This window comes from Salvia splendens, chromosome 9 (assembly GCF_004379255.2).
Source record: "Salvia splendens isolate huo1 chromosome 9, SspV2, whole genome shotgun sequence".
NCBI classification, from domain to species: domain Eukaryota; kingdom Viridiplantae; phylum Streptophyta; class Magnoliopsida; order Lamiales; family Lamiaceae; genus Salvia; species Salvia splendens.
In genome coordinates, this window is record NC_056040.1 from 19370957 (window position 1) to 19390808 (window position 19852).

A 19852-nucleotide genomic window follows, 5' to 3' on the forward strand; every position below is an offset into this window, starting at 1 on the left:
TTAAAAAACGCAAACACTTTTTGAAGATTTTGGAATATTGCATTTAAGTATAAATCTTTATGTATTTAGAAAAGTGGGAAAGAAAAGATATTTAGAAGAAAAGTGAGCAGCGCAGAAATTGTGTTTATTTTTAAGAGCCATGAAATATTTATATTTATTTATTTAAGTGGATTAAAATAGACTTTGAGCTTTCATCTAAGTAATTAAATGGGTTGGACGACGCCAGTAAACTAATCTTAGATGTGGATAAAGGTAGTAGTAAAAGTTAACTCAAATTGTGACTTCAAATTTTAAATCTGGGGAAAAATTCGACTATATAAATATCAAAACAAAATTATGTCTATTTTGTTTTTGGTCATGGACTCATTGAGGCATTTACGAAGTTATATTTTACCATATTGATTTATTAAGTTATTCGGCTTAAATTGGGCTTTGTCACACTCACAAAATCAAATTTCAAGTTCGTATAATTTTTTTATTAAATATTTGTCTAATTTCTAATTTCATTTAAAAAGAAAAATTCTAAAAAAATCTCTATATGCGCAGTTTTCTTCCACATTTATAAAATTGAAGATCATATCCATCCATCCATCAACCCTAGCAATATCAATAAACGAACATTTAGCATACGTTAAATATGTATGTTATCTAGCGTTATATTGACTACAAAACAAGACCTAATTGTGCCTAAATACACCAACTTTCACCCAATTCTTGTTTTGCACGTGAACTACTCTCAATAGTTACATTTTTCACACATTTGTTCATTGTGTTAGTGTAAAACATGTAAAACTGGTACAATGCAACAATTAAAAAGAACAGAAAGTGAAACATTGATTGTCCAACTACAAACAAGCCAAAATTGCAGATAATTTAATCACTACTCTATTTTCTGACAACAGCCAGATTTTAATTTCATCACATCAAAACATACCACGTTATAGTGAGATGTACCCACTGAGATCCTCAATTATGTGGCCCCCCATGTTCTTCTGGAAAAACCTGTGGTATCTGCATCAAAGGCAAACCCTTAGATCTAAATGATGCAATCATGCAAGAGAACGTTTTTTTCCCTTCACATTTTTAAAAATAGTCTCTTTCTTTTCAGACAGTTTCTTCCTCCAGATTAGAAGCTGTCGCCAGGTTACCGATGCTTGTTCCAGCTATGTATCCACCCGACCAAGCGTTCTGCAACAAGAAACAACAAAATTGTATAAAACATGATGAAGGGGGGAGCGGCACAGTGACAAGAAACAACAATATTGCATCAAGACAAACAATTAAAGTGCTTGAGTACGTATACCATTGCCAAAAGAAATAATCAAAGTATTAGAAGTCTTGAGTAATCCAAAACAATTTGACTACTTTCATACTTCTCACTGGACAAGTCAGAAACCATAATTTTTGTTTCAGCTATGTTATATCCAACTGTAATTAACTCAATGAGCAAGTCCCACTGAGGAAAAAATGAATGTCAAGAAATATTCATTCAAGAAGTAGCTCTTTTGTTGGCTCTAAGAGCAGGGTAATCTTTGCATACAAAGCCACAAAATGTAAGTCATTCTCCGTAAGTCTTAGAAGGTAAAACTACTGTAGAAGAGCTGCTATAATGTACTATATTACAAATTACCCCAAAAAAAGATTACAGAATATTCAGCAACAACACATTTCACAAGTCAAGCTAGTCATTACTCTGCTGAACAAAATAGTTCTCCCTCAAACCCTCAAATATATGTTTGATGGTATATCTAGTGCGATACAAGTCATATACTATTATTTACCTTTCAATACCACGCACTATTGTTTACGTTGGTTGATACAAATGTACCAGACATTCAGAAATTATCCAACTATAATCGATATTTTCCTGATATTCAAATAGTTGATTAAGTAATTATCTAACTATATCCAGTGTTTTAGTATAATACTATTCAAAGGGTGGATAATCCGGGACCCATAATTAATGTGGTCTGGAGTGATTAAATGAAACATATGCATCACACCTAAAGTGGTGGGGTATGATCAATCCACTTTCTCCTTAATGCATCAAAGTAAAACATGGCATCCATTAATTATTTTTTATTACTGTATATCCAACCTTAAATCCTATGAACTATCATTTCACCAAATTAAAAACTCCTCAAAGTAAACAAGGCCTAAAAGAGAAGAACTCCGTACAAAAGAAATAATGATCAGGTACCTGGAAATTGAAGCCTCCTGTTATTCCGTCAATATTTAATACCTACAAGATATAGCACTCGTAAGGAAAAAAAATTCAAACATGACAAAATACAAGGATCTAGTTTTCATGTCCAGTTCTCTCATAAAATGATACCAATTTGATGCCATCTAAAGCAATAATACCTCCCCAGCAAAGAATAGATGTGACTGGATTCGGCTCTCCATGGTGTTCAGAGATACCTGAAAAGAGCCGGTTTCATGAAAGAAAAAAATCCACAATCACAATCATGATACATCCACAGCAATATATACAGCTGAAATCACAGAGAGATTCGACAAAGATGAGAGACAAATATAGCACCTCAGACAATGGAACACCTCCAGCAGTGACAAATTCATCCTTAAATTGACCCTACATTTTATGTCGAGTACAAATTCACTGAATAAATATAGAAATGAAGAAATGATCATAGAAGGTAAATTTATAGTATACCTTTCCCTTCACACTGAAGGAACAGTTTTTCAGATGAGAAGTAATTGAGATTAAAGAGTTGTTGGATATGTATGCCCATAAAAGATCCCCGTCCAAACCCTTTCAGAGCAAGCAAACAAAGGTCAATCACCACACCACCACTAAAAAGTATGGCCAACAAAGGAAACAACAAGATATCATGTTTCAGTGGGATAGCCATTCAACCTCACGTTCTAAAATATATCTCCAGAATCTCTTCACAAGGCCAAGTTCTGAAGGAAATGAATTGGCAACCTTTTGTTTCTGCAAATTAGACAAGAAAATAATTAGATACAGGAAATTACTCGAACAGCTGATGGACTTTAACAGTCACTACTTCCTGAAATAAATTATATTCTGAGGAAAACCTGGAGTTTGCTGTTTGTAATGCAGTAAATATCTTGATTACTGGTGTTGTATACTCGTATATTATCACTTTGTTTTATGGTGGAGATGACTTATATGAGATCAATAATATGATATGTGTGCCTCAATGTTATCAAATAGCGGATATGGCGGCGCCATGACGCTATGGCATGGCGTTCGGTGGTGGAAAAGCCATAGCACCATGTTGCTGCCATAGCACCGCCATATCCGACATTTGACAACATTGCGTGTGTACTGCATTTAGGAATATGGCATTATGCAAGAAACATGGTGGTTAGAGTGGTATATTATGCTTTATTAATTGTTTAAAGTGTTTTAGATGTTATATTTTTAATATTTTTTAATTTTTGAATTATATATAAATATATAAGTATTATTTTATTTATTTAATTTTTGACCGCCATATCCGCCATATCCCTGTGGCGGTTTTTAGGCAAACCGCCATAAGCCGCCATACGAGATTGATAACATTGGTGTGCCTTCTATAGGATAATCCTAAATCCCAAGTCTAAACAGCTAAGAAACATAACTTAGAAACGAAATAAAGTATATAAGAGAAGACCATAGGTCATATTAATTACCGCAAACTTTTTTTTGTGTGCAATAAGAAGTGACTTCAGATCTTCTACGTTAAAATCAGGAACAAAATCCAGATGAAGTGTTCCTGGACGGGTGTCACTCGACCATTAAGAATATTCTGGAAGACTGGAACATACGGAAAGGAAGAAGGACAATACATTTTACCTTTATAATTAGAATCTGAGAGCTCACGAGCTCCCCAGGCAGACAATCGGAGAATTACTGGGCCACTAAAGCCCCAGTGTGTTACCAACAGTGGCCCAACCTTTTGTTAGACAATCAAGATCAGTTTCTATCCCACTTATATTTTAAATAGCTGCCAACAAAATTCTTGCCTGTGTGTGCGCGGGTATGCTCTTCTGAACAGTTGCCAGCTTCAATTGTGCTCTCACCTTAGGGAAGGTAACCTGAGAATCAGGAGAACAGAAGAAGAATACAGTTACCACTAGAGAGAAACAGAAGATATGTATTGAAATTTAGATAGTCTATCAATGAGTTATGAAGTACTATTAGAGAAAAATGTGAATAAATCATTTTCTGAAGAAAAAAAGGATAGCAATTACATGGGCACGGGAGATTCAGTAAGGATCCTTATAATTGAAAAGAAACATATAACATCTGCATAAATCCAGTTATGTGATTCGAAACTATGAATGCAAGCTTAATAAAGTGGATACTCAAAAGGTTTGGGGGACGAGTTTGAGATGTAATCAAGGAAAGTACAAAGTTCCTTTTATATTGTGAATGAGAAGCTATGAAGATGCTCTTTGTACAGGTAGGATCACATTTGGAAAGTGATGAATTATAAAAGATGTCTAGCCTTAACCCGAAGGCAATTTATGAATCAGAATTAGTTTTTGCTTCTTTAAGAACTCTAAGCTGCAAACAAGCAAATAATGTATATTCTCAATTCTGAAGATAATCAGAGGCTTATCCAATATATATAAGCATGAGAATTACCCCAGACAATTCTACTAACTGAAAATCATCAATCTTGAAAGTGAATAGACTGGGTACAGGTTTCACAATAGAATGACCAAGCTGTGCAGCAAGTTTGTATCCCTGACACGGTATGAACACAGTTAAGATGAGTAACATGGAGCAGAAGGGGAAGAACAACGAGCATAACAGCTGAAAGTGCATGCAACCTGCTCACCTATATAACACGGATACTTCACTTTGTTGCCGTATCGCGTATCGGATACGTATCCGATACCGATACGCGACGGATACGCGACGGATACGTATCCTGGGCGTATCCGCGGGATGGGCCGTATTGGGCCGGGAAACCTCAGATTCGATACGTATCTCGGTGGATACGGCCCAGTTTAAAGCCCATCTAAAGGAGCCGGCCCGATAGAATTAACGGGCTGGACCAAAAAGCCCATTTGTGATGTAGCCCATTGCAGCTGGATGAACAAATCTAGCTCTATAAATAATGATGCTCTATACAATATAAGATTCCACACAATTGAGAAAGCCGCAGCTAGGTCAAAAACTCCCCGCCTCCATAGATTCGGTATGTTATAATTCAGTTTTATGTATCTATTTTTGCCATCGCTTTTCTATGTTATAATTCAGTTTTTTGCTCCCCCAATTCAATTCAATTATAATTTCAGCAGTATGGCATCTCCAAATCTGAGTGCTACTGCTGCTAGTTCTATCATGTTATTTTGAGTGTAATAGACCTTTAATGTCTCTATGTTGAATTAGAATATCTATTTTGTAATTTATTTTGCACTATTATTATTTATTAAAAAAAATAGTTAAAACGTATCCGCGTATCGGGTTGTTTGGGAAAGAGCCGTATCCGCGTATCCGTATCCTTCGGATACCGATACGCGTATCCGTATCGGTGCCGCATAGCTGCTCACTACTACCACTAGCAATCATCAAGAAATTCGCTTCAGCATGCTCAACATAACCAACTGTGCGTTTTTCTACTTGGACAGAGAATTTGCAACCAGAAATTGCTGAAACACTTGTAACAGTTTTACCAGTCTCTAGAACAACTGATAGAAAGAAGCAGATAGCATCAAGTTCAGTCATATTACACTCAGGGGAAAAGCATATGCTATGCACTCAGGCATTCTAGCACCATTTTCAATAGCATTAGTAGACAACTACTTTCAAAAAATATCATTTGAATTAAGACATACTTAAAACATATCCCAGCAAAAGATAAGCAAAAATTAGCCAGAGGACCAGAATACCTACCCCCTCTCTTCCTTGCTTCAGACATTAGGCAATCTATAATAGTTGATGAGCTGTCAGTGACTGGAAATACTCTTCCATCAGGTTCAGTCTGAAGGAAAATACAAAAGTCAACCCATAAGATGCATATATGGGAGAGATATTCCTATTCTAGAATAAACAACTTAGTTATGAGAATTGGAAGTTTGAGATTGCCTTCAGTTCAACTCCACAATCTGAAAACCACGACATGGTATCAATTGGGCCATGCATTTTGAAAAATAACCCTCGCAATTCTTTATTGCCTCTAGGATAGTGTCCTGCCAAAACCTATGTCAACTGTTAGCAATAACACTTGAGACGGCCCAAACATAACAAACACAAAAATACACTTTTATAGGTTTTCACAGTGTATCTCAGAAAAAGCCATTTCTATCAAACGAAAGTCAAAATAATTTCAAATGTTGAAATATTCAGCTAGCAGCTTATACATTGCCATCCTGAGTATGACCATTTTGGATTTTGCCAACTAATAGCTAGATTGTGATGGTTCCGATTCCGAAAGAGAAGTACAATATATTCATATTCTACAACAGCTGCCCTGAGCTAGGAATTCCAAGCATGAACTTCAAAGAGAACATGTATTAGGAAAGGAGAACAAACTAAAAGCACAATAACTCAATAATTATTATTACTCCTCATAAGGTGAATCGCAGTTTTAAGCATCTCGTCATTGAAACAAACAGTAAAAAGGACTGGCACGAATATTGCAAATTTCATAGTCAAATATGCGGTTTCAACTTTCACCCATTGTGCTGTTGTCTACTGAAATTTCAATGTATAAGAAAGACAAGAATCCTTACCACATTATCAGTGTGATGTCCATTTGTCACATTACATCGACCACCACCAGAAATCTTGACCTAGAAAAACACACAATTCCATTCTGACGATTTACGAATTTTTGATGGTAATAAATGCAGGTATTAAATATAGATCACGACACAGAAAGTTACGTGGTTCGATTTACTGAGGTAAATCTACGTCCACGGGAAGAAAGGAGGGCAAATTTGTATTGCTTGATCTGGATTACAGCTTACAATACTGACTTGCTATATGAGATTCGATATCTAGAGAGCTTAACCCTTGTCTATCTGATCTAAGTTCTATTTATACATTTGAACCAAGATCGTGGCTTGCAGGTTGACAACTGCTTCATACCACTAGATAGATCGTGGGTGTAGTGGAGGTCGTGGAGGTCCTGCAAGGGTCCACTATCTCCTTGTTCGGTCGAATACTGAGACCGAACTGCTGAACTTTGCCGATCAGCTTTTGCCGATCTGAGAGTAGAGCTTGATGGGTTCTTTTGCCGATCTGAGAGTAGAGCTTGATTGGTTGGCTTTTACCCAGCTGTAGGCTGCGACCGAACTCTTTGGTTGTGCCGAACCGAACTGAACTCTTTGGTCGTGCCGAACTGATACTCTTTCTTGGGTTTTGGGCTAATGGGCCGTCACTGCTATTGGGCTCGCCATTAGGGTTTAGTTGTTTAGTTCGTACCCCATCACTACCCCCCCGAAAAGCGAAGTGAATCACTTCGGCATTTTGGATGAGTGTAAGGGGGAGGCTGACGTCAGGGGACGTGCCATGCGCGTGCCTGCATTAAATGCGATAGCAAATCCGGCCGTTGAATCCAGAAAAAGGGGGATTTGAAACGGCGCTACGGATTTGAAATGCCTCTGTGAATCTGATAAATATTACCATTTTCCATCATTGGAACACTTTTGCTATTGTTTCTTCTGCATTCTCTCTCTTTTGCGCAAAATTTCCTTCCGCTCCTTCAAGAATTTCTTCAGAACTTCTTCAGACTTTCAAAGAGTAAGAATCATGTCTTCTTCTTCTTCTTCTGAGTCAGGTAGCGGTAGGAAAGGGGGTAAGGGATCTTCTAGCCGGAAAGAGTCCGGGGAGAAGACCGTAGAATACTTTCACAGCATCTTGAGTAAGGACACTGTGATATCCCTACACGGAAAATATCTTCTTCCCGGGGGGAAGGTGGTGATTCCCGACGACGATCATAGGGCTAACTCGCCGCCGGAGGGTTATGCCACCGTTTACGAAGCCTGCTTAGAATGCGGGCTTCGTTTCCCTCTTCCCCCACCTTTTGTAGAGCTTCTTGATTTTTTCCAACTCCCTTTAGGTCAGGTGACTCCGAATTCTTGGAGGCACTTATCGGCCTTTGCTGCCGAACTGCGTAGGCTAGATAAGGATCTGTCTCTGAGGGCAATCCTTAATTTCTTCCAGTTTAAGAGGAAGGGATCTTGGTTTTACTTGATCCCTTTACAGCCCTTTAGAGCCTTTTGTAAAACCAAATGGCCGAAATGGCAAAATCGTTTCTTTTTTTATAATAGGACTTCGGCTTCGGACTTTTCCTGGAGAGGGCCGAAGTCCGTTATTCCTCATCCTCGGGTAGAACCGTTGGACGAGCTCGAGGCCGAGCTCAATAAGATTCCCATGATTAGGAAGCCGTACTTGGAGTCTGAGCTCGTCAAGGGCGACTTCGTGTTCGACTCCTCGTCTTCGGACGACGAGACTGAGGGTGAGGATTTCTTTTTTATGCATTACTGCCTTGACGACGAAAACTAACCTTGTTTTCTTGCTTTTTGGCAGTGAACTTGCTAAACAAGCTCGGTCGCAAATCCTCCGAATCTAAGGAACCGGAGAGGCCGAAAACCACCAGCTCGGCGTCTGATGCCGAGAAGAATCCGAAGAGGCAAAAGACCTCTTCGGATCCAAAGAAGCCGGAGTCGACTTCGGCAAAGGGGAAGGCGAAGCTTCAGAAGCCCCCAAGAGCGCCAGAGAAAGACGTGGTCTTGGCGCCTCCTTCGGAACATATCTGTGAGCCCTTTTTATGGCCCACGGACTTCGCCGAGGTGAATTCTCTTCTTGATTTTCTGGCCTTGCTTTTTTCCTGTATTTTTTGTGGCCCCTCGGTTGACTTTTTCATTTTTCCATTTTCAGAGGAACGATATGCTCAGCAAGCTCGTCGCAGTTGAACTCTCTAAAGCGTCCAGCGACTATGCTGAGATGCAGAGGAAGTTGACTGCTGCTCGTCACCAGGCCGAACAGGCTAGGGCAGACTTTGAGAAGGCAAGGGCTGCTAGGATCTCGGCTCAGGATGAGGCACAGCGGGCAAAAAACGAGCTCATTATCCAGAGAGAGCAGTCGAAACAGAGGGAGGCTGCTGCCGTGGTTGCCCAAGGGGAGGCTCTCCGTGCTTTCGCGGAGAAACTCTTTTTGAGCAATCAATTTTCGGCCTTTGTCGGTGATCTGCTGAAACTGATGACCGATAATGCTGAGCAGGGACTCGAAGTCGTCCTGCCGCTGTATGGCCGAGAAATTGCAGCTCGTCTCCAGAGTCTGCCGCTCCTTGACGAGCTCGCGTCTTCCTCGGTCCTGCTTTCTGTTGACCGAGTTCATAATTGCCGAGCTGACCGGGACGAGAACATGGAGGCCATCTTTGCCTCCTTGGGACCTGTTTCACCCGCTCCAATTTTCCAAGGAGAGGGTGAGCAGGAAAACGAGGCCGGCAAGGAGACCGAGCAGCCGGATCGGCAGACCGGCGACGGGCAGGCCGAGCAGGAGGTGCAGCAGATCGGCTATGGGGGCGCCGAGCAGGCTGGGGGGAGTAGGGAGGCTGAGGCTGAAGCCGAGGTGGACAAGGAGGGAGAAGCTGAAACCCGGAGGGGAGCCGGAGATGAAACTGGCGGAGTATGATTTCATCTCCCTTCTCTTAGTTTAGTTTCTTTCTTCCTTCTTGTAAAATGGCCTTGAAGCCCTCCTTGTGTAAAATTTTTTTTTCTTATGAATGAAAAAATTTTCTTTCTACACTCGTGTCTTCGTATGGCTTTTCTTGATCTCTTTTACTCCTGTTGTGGTTTACTGCCTGCTCGGTAAGCTGAAATGCCGGACTGACCTAGCTGCTTTGTATTCTTTAACTCTAAGGAGCTGGAGGTACCTCACTGGAAGCGGCTATACTCTTCGGCTTTAAACGAAGCTGAGAAAAAAGCCATAGAGGACCAGATGAAGTATGACGAACTCTTGGCTCGTTCAGTGGAGCTGGAGTCCGACAATAAGGACTTAGAGTCCATAAGGAAGGATCTGGAGGCCGAGCTGGATATTGTCGTCGCTGAGAGGACTGCATATGAGGATTTCATCTGCGGACGCGGGGGAATGAGCATATCTGAAGTTCAGAATCAAGTTGATGAACTGTGGGAGGAGCTTCATGTCCTCCGGAGGAACAATGCGCTGGAGAGCTCGGCTTGCCAACAAGTTGTGAAATCATTGCGGCGCTGGGCTTCTCGGTACGACATCATTCTTTCCCGGCGTCCTTCAATCGAGAGATTCCTTAGGCATTTCCCGCCAACAGATGCTCACACTCCAGCTCAAACCTCTGATCCACTTGCTCAAAATCCTACTCCAAATCAGCAACGAACTCAGGAGCAACCGGAAACGTCAAGACGAGAACGGACTCAGGAGCAACCGGAAACGTCAAGACAAGGACGGACTGAAGTTCGTAGAGGAGCTGTGATTATGAGTGAGCAAGATCAACAAATGCTTCGTGAAGAGACTCTTCGCCGCCGAGGTGCCAGAACTTCCCGGACTCAGGGAAGAGGCGGTAGGTCGATCAGAGCATCTCGTCGACCTGCTTATTCTTCAGCTGCCCGGAACGCCCGAACTCGGCTTCACGAGGATTTTTTGAATAGGTGGCTCAACTTTAGCAACCGTGGACAGTAGAATAGTCCTTTGTAATAGCGTAACGCCTTCTCGTAGGGCAGCGGAGTTGTATGCCGAACAAGACTTAATAAATGAAATTTTTTTCATTTCGCTTCTATCACTGCGTACTTACAGTTCAGCGATTTTATTTCGCTTATTGTACTCGTCCTCGGTCTTATGAAGTAAACTTCTTTGACCGGACTCGTCCTCGGTCTTATGAAGTAAACTTCTTTGACCGGACTCGTCTTTGGTCTTATGAAGTGAACTTCTTTGACCGGACTCGTCCTTGGTCTTATGAAGTAAACTTCCTTGACCGGACTTAGTCCTCGGTCTTATGAAATAAACTTCTTTGACCGGACTTGGTTTGTGTCCTAATTTGGCGAGTTTTATCGCTTGGATCGGACTTTCCCTTTGTTAACCGAAGTGGTCTTATGAAGTAAAATCTTCTTTGACCGGACTTGGTTTGTGTCCTAATTTGGCGAGTTTTATCGCTTGGATCGGACTTTCCCTTTGTTAACCGAAGTGGTCTTATGAAGTAAAATCTTCTTTGACCGGACTTGGTTTGTGTCCTAATTTGGCGAGTTTTATCGCTTGGATCGGACTTTCCCTTTGTTAACCGAAGTGGTCTTATGAAGTAAAATCTTCTTTGACCGGACTTGGTTTGTGTCCTAATTTGGCGAGTTTTATCGCTCGGATCGGACTTTCCCTTTGTCCTAATTTGGCGAGTTTTATCGCTCGGATCGGACTTTCCCTTTTTGCAGTTCGTTTCAGACGAACTGCTTGTTTCTTAAGCTGAATTGTGGAGTCTTGTATCTTCCTGAGAAGCTTGGACTCACAATTGTCTTTAATACATGTTCTAAAAAGGGGATCAGCCTTTAAAGAACAAGATACCTCAGTAACATTTGTAAGAGACGACACGCACATAGAGAGACAACGCACATAAAGACAAATAAAAAAGACGAAAAAGGTTTTAAACTTTTATAAAACGACAAGCATGAAAAACAAGTAAAAAACAAAGAAAGCACATACCCCTAGGACCGAACTAGACACAAGACTGACTGACCGGACTGTCTCTTACAAATGGAACTTCTTGAGGTTGGAAATGTGCCATGTTCGGGGTACTTGTTCTCCTGACATGTGAGTCAATTTATAAGACCCTTTGCCGAGGACTTCTGACACCCGATATGGACCTTCCCATGTGGGTTCGAGTTTGCCCAGCTTTTCTGCTCGGCTTACTTCATTGTTTCTCAAGACGAGATCTCCCACTTAAAATTGCAGCTTTTTCACCCTTTGGTTATAATACCGGGCTACTTGCTCCTTGTACTTGGCTGCTTTTATGCAGGCCAATTCTCTTCTTTCTTCGGCAAGATCTAGTTCGGCTCTCAGTCCGTCCTCATTCAGTTCTGCTGAGAAATTAAGAGTTCGGGGACTGGGTATGCCGATCTCAACCGGAATCACGGCTTCAGTGCCGTACACCAGACTGTACGGAGTTTCACCGTTTGAGGTTTTTGGTGTAGTTCGGTAAGACCATAGGACTTGAGGAAGATTTTCTACCCATTGTCCTTTGGCTTGTTCTAACCGAGCTTTTAAACCTTTCACCAGAATACGGTTTGTTACTTCCGTTTGTCCGTTTGCTTGTGGGTGAGAGACCGAAGTGAACCGATGTTGAATATTCAGCTCTTGGCACCAATTCTTGAATGTCTTGTCGGTGAACTGAGTCCCATTATCCGAAATGAGGATATGGGGTATGCCAAATCGGCAAACTATGTTCTTCCAGACAAAATCCAATGCCTACGAGCTCGTTATCGTAGCTAATGGTTCAGCCTCCACCCACTTCGTGAAGTAATCCACGGCAACGATAAGGAATTTCATTTGCCGAGGAGCTTGTGGTAGTGGTCCTACTATGTCTATGCCCCATTGCATAAAAGGCCAAGGGCTTTGCATAGCACATAGATCGGTCTGCGGCATCCTTGGGATATTTGCATGGATTTGGCACTTCGTACATGTCTTGACGAGCTGCACTGCTTCTTGTACCAAAGTTGGCCAATAATATCCCCATCTCAGAACTTTTTTAGCTAAAGCTCTAGCTCCGATGTGGCTACCGCAAGATCCTTCATGAACTTCTCTAAGGATGTAGTCCGTCTCTTCTGGTCCTACACATCGCAATAACGGTTGAAGGTAGGACTTTCTGTATAGGACTCCTTCATGAAGTTCATACCGAAGTGCTCGGCATGTGATTTTCCGAGCTTCTCTCTTATCCTCGGGCAGTTGTCCTTGATCTAGATACTGTAAGATCGGCGTCATCCAGTTCGGCGAGCTGGTTACTGAATGTACCTCAGCTTCATCAATGCTTCGGTGTAGTAATTCCTCCACCTTTGAGCTCGGATATGAGGCCAACTTACTTAAAGTATCTGCTCGGCTGTTTTCCGCTCTGGGAATGCGGATTATCCGAAAATAAGAGAAACTTCGGCTAATGCTTTGCGCTTTGTCCAAGTATTTTTTCATCCTCTCATCTCGGGCTTCACTTGTACCCAGCATGTGATTCACTATGACTTGTGAATCACAATGGATTTTTAGAGATTTGACAAATAGACTTTGCGCTAATTGAAGTCCGGCAAGGAGGGCTTCGTATTCGGCTTCGTTATTAGTAGTTGGGAATAAGAACCGAAGTGAATAAGTTACCTCGTGTCCGTCGGGAGCGATAAGTAGAATACCAGCTCCACTTCCCGTCTTATTCGAAGCTCCATCTACGAATCCACTCCAGCAGTCCGGCGGCTCTACTTCGGATTCCTGGGGCTGTGTTAGTTCGTCATTGGCAGGATTTTTCTGTTCGGCAATAACAGGGATTGCTTGATCGAACTTTGCCTCTGCAAGAAAATCAGCCAAGGCTTGTCCCTTGATGGCTTTCCGAGGTAGATATTCTATTGAGTGTTCTCCCAGCTCTATGGCCCACTTGGCAATTCTGCCTGATGCTTCAGGCTTAGTCAAAACTTGCCGAAGTGGAAGATCGGTTAAGACGCATACCTTGTGAGCATAGAAATATGGCCGCAGTCTCCTTGCTGCATTTACTAATGCCAGAGCAATTTTTTCCAGAGGTTGATACCTTGTTTCTGGACCTCTTAATGCTCGGCTTGTAAAGTAGATGGGAAGCTGCTTTAGGCCTTCTTCTCGTACAAGCACCGCGCTAATGGTTTGATCTGATGCCGCTAAGTATAAGAATATCACTTCGGCATCTGTTGGAGCAGAGAGAATAGGAAGCTCGGCTAAATAACTTTTGAGCTCGTCAAAAGCCTTTTTCTGCTCGACTCCCCACTCAAACTTTGGTGCCTTCTTCAACACATTGAAGAACGGCATTTGCTTTTCGGCTGCTTGGGAAAGGAATCTATTCAGTGCGGCTAGACATCCAGTTAGCCTTTGCACATCATGTATGGACTTCGGCGTTGCCATGTTCTGAACAACTTGAACTTTTAGCGGATTTGCCTTGAGTCCTTCCTTTGAAACCCAACAACCTAGAAACTTTCCCGAATCTACCAAAAAGGTACATTTTTGGGGATTGAGTTTGAGGTTGGCTTTTCGGAGCACGTCGAGAGTGGACTTGAGATTGTCTTCGTACTCCGAAGTGCTTCTGCTTTTAACGACTATGTCGTCAACATACACTTCAACCTCTTTTCCGATTAGGTGCCGAAATAGCTTGTCAACCATCCTTTGATATGTGGCTCCGGCATTCTTTAAACCGAATGGCATCTTTTTGTAAGCAAAAATGCCGAAGTCAGTAATGAAAGCCGTTTTTGAAGCATCACTCTCATCCATTAAAACTTGGTGATATCCTTTGTATAAATCAAGAAAATAAAAAATTTCGAAGCCTATCAAAGCTTCTACTTTTTTATCTATGTTCGGAAGGGGATAGCAATCTTTAGGACAGTGCTTGTTTAGATCGGTAAAATCTATGCACATCCGCCATCCTCCCTCTTTTTTCTTGATCATCACAGGGTTGGCCACCCAAGAAGGATATTTCACTTCAAATAACACATCCGCTTTCAGTAATTGGCGGACTTCGTCATGGATGACTTGACTTCTTTCTGCCGCAAAGAGTCTTTGCTTCTGTTTTATAGGCCGGACTGAAGGATCAATATTTAACCGATGTGTAATTACCTCGGGGGGGCACTCCGGTCATGTCCAACGGCGACCACGCAAAGACGTCTTTGTACTCTTTGAGGAGCTGGATGGTCTTTTCCCGGAGTAGAGGTGTTCCCGCGAAACCGATCTTCACCGTTCTGGATGGATCATCTTCATATAACCGAACTTCCATCGAGTTCGGCTCCGGTGTGACTTCGGTCATTTCGCCTGCCTCTGACTCCGGCTGCTGTGATTGCTATGCTTGATGGTGCCGATCTGATTGCTCGGCACTTTTAAGCGCAATCTGCAAACACTCTTTTGCTCTCTTTTGATCACCTCGGATGACCGCTATCCCTCCTTTAGTGGGGATCTTGATGGTGAGGTGATAAGTAGAGCAAATGGCCCGAACTGTGTTGAGCCAGTCTCTTCCCAGTATAATGTTGTACGGGGACCGAGCTTTTACCACAAAGAACTCGATCATCGTACTGGAGCTTGTAGGCGCTCTTCCCACCGTAATCGAAAGGCTGATAATACCTTCAGGGCGGGTGTCCTCCTGGGCGAAACTTTTCAGAGGAAGCGGAGCCGGACTGAGCCGAGCTGGATCCACTTCCAGTTTATCGAAACATTCTTTAAAAAGAATGCTAACTGACGCTCCTGTATCCACGAACACTCTGTGGATCAGTTTGTTTGCCACTCCGGCTTGAATGACAATGGCGTCTTGATGAGGAGAGATGGCCGGGACGGGATCGGCATCTGAAAATGTAATCACTTCGTCCTGCTTCAGCCTTTTATGCGTTGGCTCCTCTCGATTGAAGCCTCTGCGCTCTGACTTCAGGGACGATTTAGTCTTCCCGGCTGGGAGAGCGTCAATAGTCTGGATTACTCCATCATATTGCGGCTCGTCATCGTCTTCGGGATCCTGTTGCCTTTTCGGATCCTGAGGAGCGCAGTTCGCACCTCTCTGCTTCTTGTTCTTTTTCGGCTGCTTGCTTTGGTATTTTTTTAACGTCCCTGCTTTCACAAGAACATCAATACCTGCAGCCAAATGTCGGCACTCCTCGGTATCGTGACCGTGGTCTTGATGGAAGGAGCAATAATTATCCTGACTTCGGCGCGCGGCCGATTTCGTCATCCGCTTTGGCTTTTCGAACATATCGGAATGCAGTTCGAAAATTTCCGCTCTCGACTTGTTCAATGGTACGAACTGAGCGGGCGGTTTCTCAAGATCGAGACGTGGTCCCAATCTGCCTTGTACCGGTGCCCTTTGAATTCTTTCAAAAGGAGTTCGGCGAGGAAGCCTCTGATCGCTATGATCGGGCTTCTTTTTGTCTCCTCTAGATGAGCTGTCTAAAGACCGTTTTCGACGGTCTGCCTCATCGGCACGAGAAAACTGGTCCGCAATGTCCCACATCTCTTGAGCTGTTTGCGGACTGCATTCAACGAGCTTCCTGTAGAGAGCTCCTGGCAGTATTCCATTTTGGAATGCCGAAATGACAAGTAGATCATTGAGATCATCTACTTGTAGGCATTCCTTGTGGAACCTCGTCATGAAGTCGCTAATTTTTTCATCGCGACCTTGACGAATAGAAAGCAGCTGAGCCGAAGTGATTCGGGCTTCCGCTTTCTGGAAGAATCTCCTATGAAAAGCATCCATTAGATCTCTGTAAGATCTAATGCTGCCTTGAGGGAGGCTATCAAACCACCTCCTTGCGTTCCCGATGAGCAGCTCGGGAAACAGCTTACACATGTGAACCTCATTGAGACCTTGGTTCGCCATATTATACTGATAGCGTCCCAAGAAATCATGAGGATCCACTAACCCGTCATAAGTCATTGACGGAGTTCGGTAATTCTGCGGCAACGGAGTTCGGGTGATATCATCCGAGAATGGATTCTTCAGCGCTCCATACATGGCGAACCCGACATCTCTTCGGTATGGTGGAGATGGAGTTCTCCTGTGATTCCGGTAACGAGGAGGAAGAGGAACATGTCGGTGGTGAGGATTCTTTCTCCGGGGAGATGCGACACTACTGCGGTAGTGACTTTCATGTCTGGATGGAGAGGGAGAATCCGCCGTTTTCGTCTCCGGCTTTTGGCCTGTTTGCAGGAATGTTAAGAATTCATCCTGCTTCTCGGCCAAAAACAACTTGACAGCCTCGTTCAAACCGGGCTGCTGGGAAGACTCGGTGCGACGACTTCTGGAGTGGCTTGTTCCTTCACCGTGAGGACTGGAGACAGATTTCTCACGAGGCTGTTTTCCAGACCGACGGGCTGGACTAGCTTCCTCATGGTTATCACGGACGGAAGCACGGGTATTATGTGATCTGGTATGCATTTTTTTTGGTGGAAGAGGATCAAAAACTCGCTTTTATCACAGATTTGGTTCTCTGTTTCCCACAGACGGCGCCAGTGACGATTTACGAATTTTTGATGGTAATAAATGCAGGTATTAAATATAGATCACGACACAGAAAGTTACGTGGTTCGATTTACTGAGGTAAATCTACGTCCACGGGAAGAAAGGAGGGCAAATTTGTATTGCTTGATCTGGATTACAGCTTACAATACTGACTTGCTATATGAGATTCGATATCTAGAGAGCTTAACCCTTGTCTATCTGATCTAAGTTCTATTTATACATTTGAACCAAGATCGTGGCTTGCAGGTTGACAACTGCTTCATACCACTAGATAGATCGTGGGTGTAGTGGAGGTCGTGGAGGTCCTGCAAGGGTCCACTATCTCCTTGTTCGGTCGAATACTGAGACCGAACTGCTGAACTTTGCCGATCAGCTTTTGCCGATCTGAGAGTAGAGCTTGATGGGTTCTTTTGCCGATCTGAGAGTAGAGCTTGATTGGTTGGCTTTTACCCAGCTGTAGGCTGCGACCGAACTCTTTGGTTGTGCCGAACCGAACTGAACTCTTTGGTCGTGCCGAACTGATACTCTTTCTTGGGTTTTGGGCTAATGGGCCGTCACTGCTATTGGGCTCGCCATTAGGGTTTAGTTGTTTAGTTCGTACCCCATCACATTCCAAAATGCACAAATAAAAAAAAAATTGTAACTCCTCAAACAACAACAACAAAATAAACTACTGTAAACAAAAAGCGCAGAAGTAAAACCTTCGATAACGGCTTTCCTTTCTCAATAACAACAACATTGAGGTCAGGCGCAACAGTTTTCGCTCTAATGGCTCCATAAATGCCGGCAGCTCCGCCACCTACTACAATCAGCGTTTCCTTAGTAGGCTACAATGCGAAATTCCACACAGTCAAAATCAAAATCAAAATCAATGAAATCCGTTGCGCCTATAGTATTACCTTCACTAAGTTAGCGAGAACAAAAACGTATGTGTTCACCTTAGCAGAGAACGAAAGGGAAATCGCGCAGTATCTTCTTTTCCGGTTCGAGAAAAGAGAATAAGCACGATTTTTAGGCTGAAGAGAGATTCCTGAGAGGAACTCAGCTTGGAGAAGGAACCGCGGGAAACATGTGTTCATCTTTTAGTGCGGTTTTGTGGAAGCAGAAGTGATAAAATGGTGTTCGTCATTTTATGAGGGTCTAAGAGAAAAATTTTACTAGAGTAAAATATCGATTGGTAAATGGTAACAATGCATTTTTACTCTTAATTATTGATTTGGTCATTTTGAGTATATTGATGTGCCAATAGTGACATAGTCTAATCATGCATTTGGTGATTATTTGTCATTTCAAAATTTGGTTTGATTATTTGATCAAGCTGGAATATAATCTTCTAATTCTAATTCTCATTCTAATCATGCAATTTGAGTAATTATTTGTCATTTCAAATTTGGGATTCATTATTGATCAAGGCTCAAATCCTCAATTCTAATCATGCAATTTCTTTTTTTATTTGCCATCTCAAAATTTGGATTTGATCAAGCTCAAATACTATCAATCATAACAATTTTGTTATACCCCTATCAAACAAATCAAATGTCTTCAATTTAAACCATTTCATATGAATTAACTTATAATATTGATTATCAAAAATTATTATGTGGATAATTATAAGTGAATGGCATCATAGACCACATGCGAGCACAAAGCATGATTTGAGGTTAGTTAAATTAAAAAAAGGTATCAAAGGTGGGGTAATAGGCAGTAATAATTTACTTCATAGTAGTATATTTTTTTAATAATTAAATATAGCAATAGTGTTACGGTTTTGTGTAAATTTTATTTTATTTTAAAACAAGATGGTATATTTAATAATTTGATATGAGGTGGTATTCATTTTTATATATGGGACCTCATTCAGGCTGGAATTAACATCTCAAAACACCTCAATTTTAAACTCCAATTCCTTTGGAGATTAAATAAAGCTTGAATACTGGTCTCTCTCTAGCAAATAAAATGGAAAATCCTTCATTTTCTACCGAATTGCAGACAAATGGAAGGGAAAAATCTTAGTTTCACCCTGATGGATCCGCGAATTTCTGATGTTAGTAAATGCTGGTAGAGAATGAAAATTACGACACAAAGAATTTACGTGGTTCGATTTACTGAGGTAAATCTACGTCCACGGGAAGAAGGGAGGGCAAGATTGTATTGCTTGATCTGGGATTACAGCTTACAACACAGACTTGCTATATGGTATTTTATCTCTAGAGAGCTTAACCCTTTTCTATCTGATCTAAGTTCTATTTATACATTGAACTAAGGTCGTGGTTTGCAGCCCCACTAACAAGATCGTGGGTGAGCAATAACTGCTCAATAACTGCTTCGTACCACTAAATAGATCGTGGGTATAGCGGAGGTCGTGGAGGCCTTTCATGAGTCCACTAACTCCTAGTTCGGTCGAATGCTGAGACCGAACTGCTGGACTTTACCGATCAGCTCTTGCCGATCTGAGAGGAGAGCTTGACTGGTCGGCTTTTACCGAGCTGTAGGCTGAGTCCGAACTCTTTGGTCGTGCCGAACTCTTTGGTGCCGAACAGATACTCTTTCTTGGGCTCTGGGCTGATGGGCCGTCACTGTTATTGGGCTTGCCATTAGGGTTTAGTTCGTACCCCATCACACCCCTTCTTGAATTTTCTCTTAAAAATTGTTCAGGCAAAATTAAGATGGGAAGATGGGAATTAAAGAGAGAGGGA

The 19852-nt window shown here is 42.2% G+C and overlaps 1 protein-coding gene and 1 long non-coding RNA gene across 2 annotated transcripts; one reads left to right on the forward strand and one right to left on the reverse strand.

Moving 5' to 3' along the window:
* Positions 1 to 793: 793 nt before the first annotated feature.
* LOC121748705 (uncharacterized protein YtfP-like) lies at positions 794 to 18235 on the reverse strand. Its single transcript, XM_042143199.1, has 17 exons — positions 18095 to 18235; positions 17858 to 17983; positions 6715 to 6774; positions 6068 to 6181; positions 5876 to 5963; positions 5533 to 5670; positions 4807 to 4814; positions 4619 to 4720; positions 3994 to 4065; positions 3824 to 3923; positions 3661 to 3743; positions 2879 to 2956; positions 2675 to 2773; positions 2543 to 2593; positions 2365 to 2421; positions 2201 to 2242; positions 794 to 1188 (listed from the first exon to the last, which is right to left on the reverse strand). Exons 1-17 carry the CDS (start codon positions 18233 to 18235, stop codon positions 1105 to 1107), a joined length of 1443 nt encoding a protein of 480 aa, XP_041999133.1. The 3' UTR covers positions 794 to 1104.
* On the forward strand, positions 5036 to 5434 carry LOC121748709. The gene is made up of 2 exons (XR_006039511.1): positions 5036 to 5177; positions 5278 to 5434. It is a non-coding gene; the product is annotated as an uncharacterized LOC121748709 (long non-coding RNA).
* Positions 18236 to 19852: the final 1617 nt, after the last annotated feature.

What these genes read in the sequence shown, in the direction of transcription:
- LOC121748705 (XM_042143199.1), bottom strand. Translation starts at nt 18,235, where the DNA reads ATGAACACATGTTTCCCGCGGTTCCTTCTCCAAGCTGAGTTCCTCTCA. An exon ending in GCATACCCGCGCACACACAG is followed by an intron (nt 3,924 to 3,993) that starts GCAAGAATTTTG and finishes GTCTAACAAAAG; the next exon opens with GTTGGGCCACTGTTGGTAAC. An exon ending in CACACAAAAAAAAGTTTGCG is followed by an intron (nt 2,957 to 3,660) that starts GTAATTAATATG and finishes TCTAATTTGCAG; the next exon opens with AAACAAAAGGTTGCCAATTC.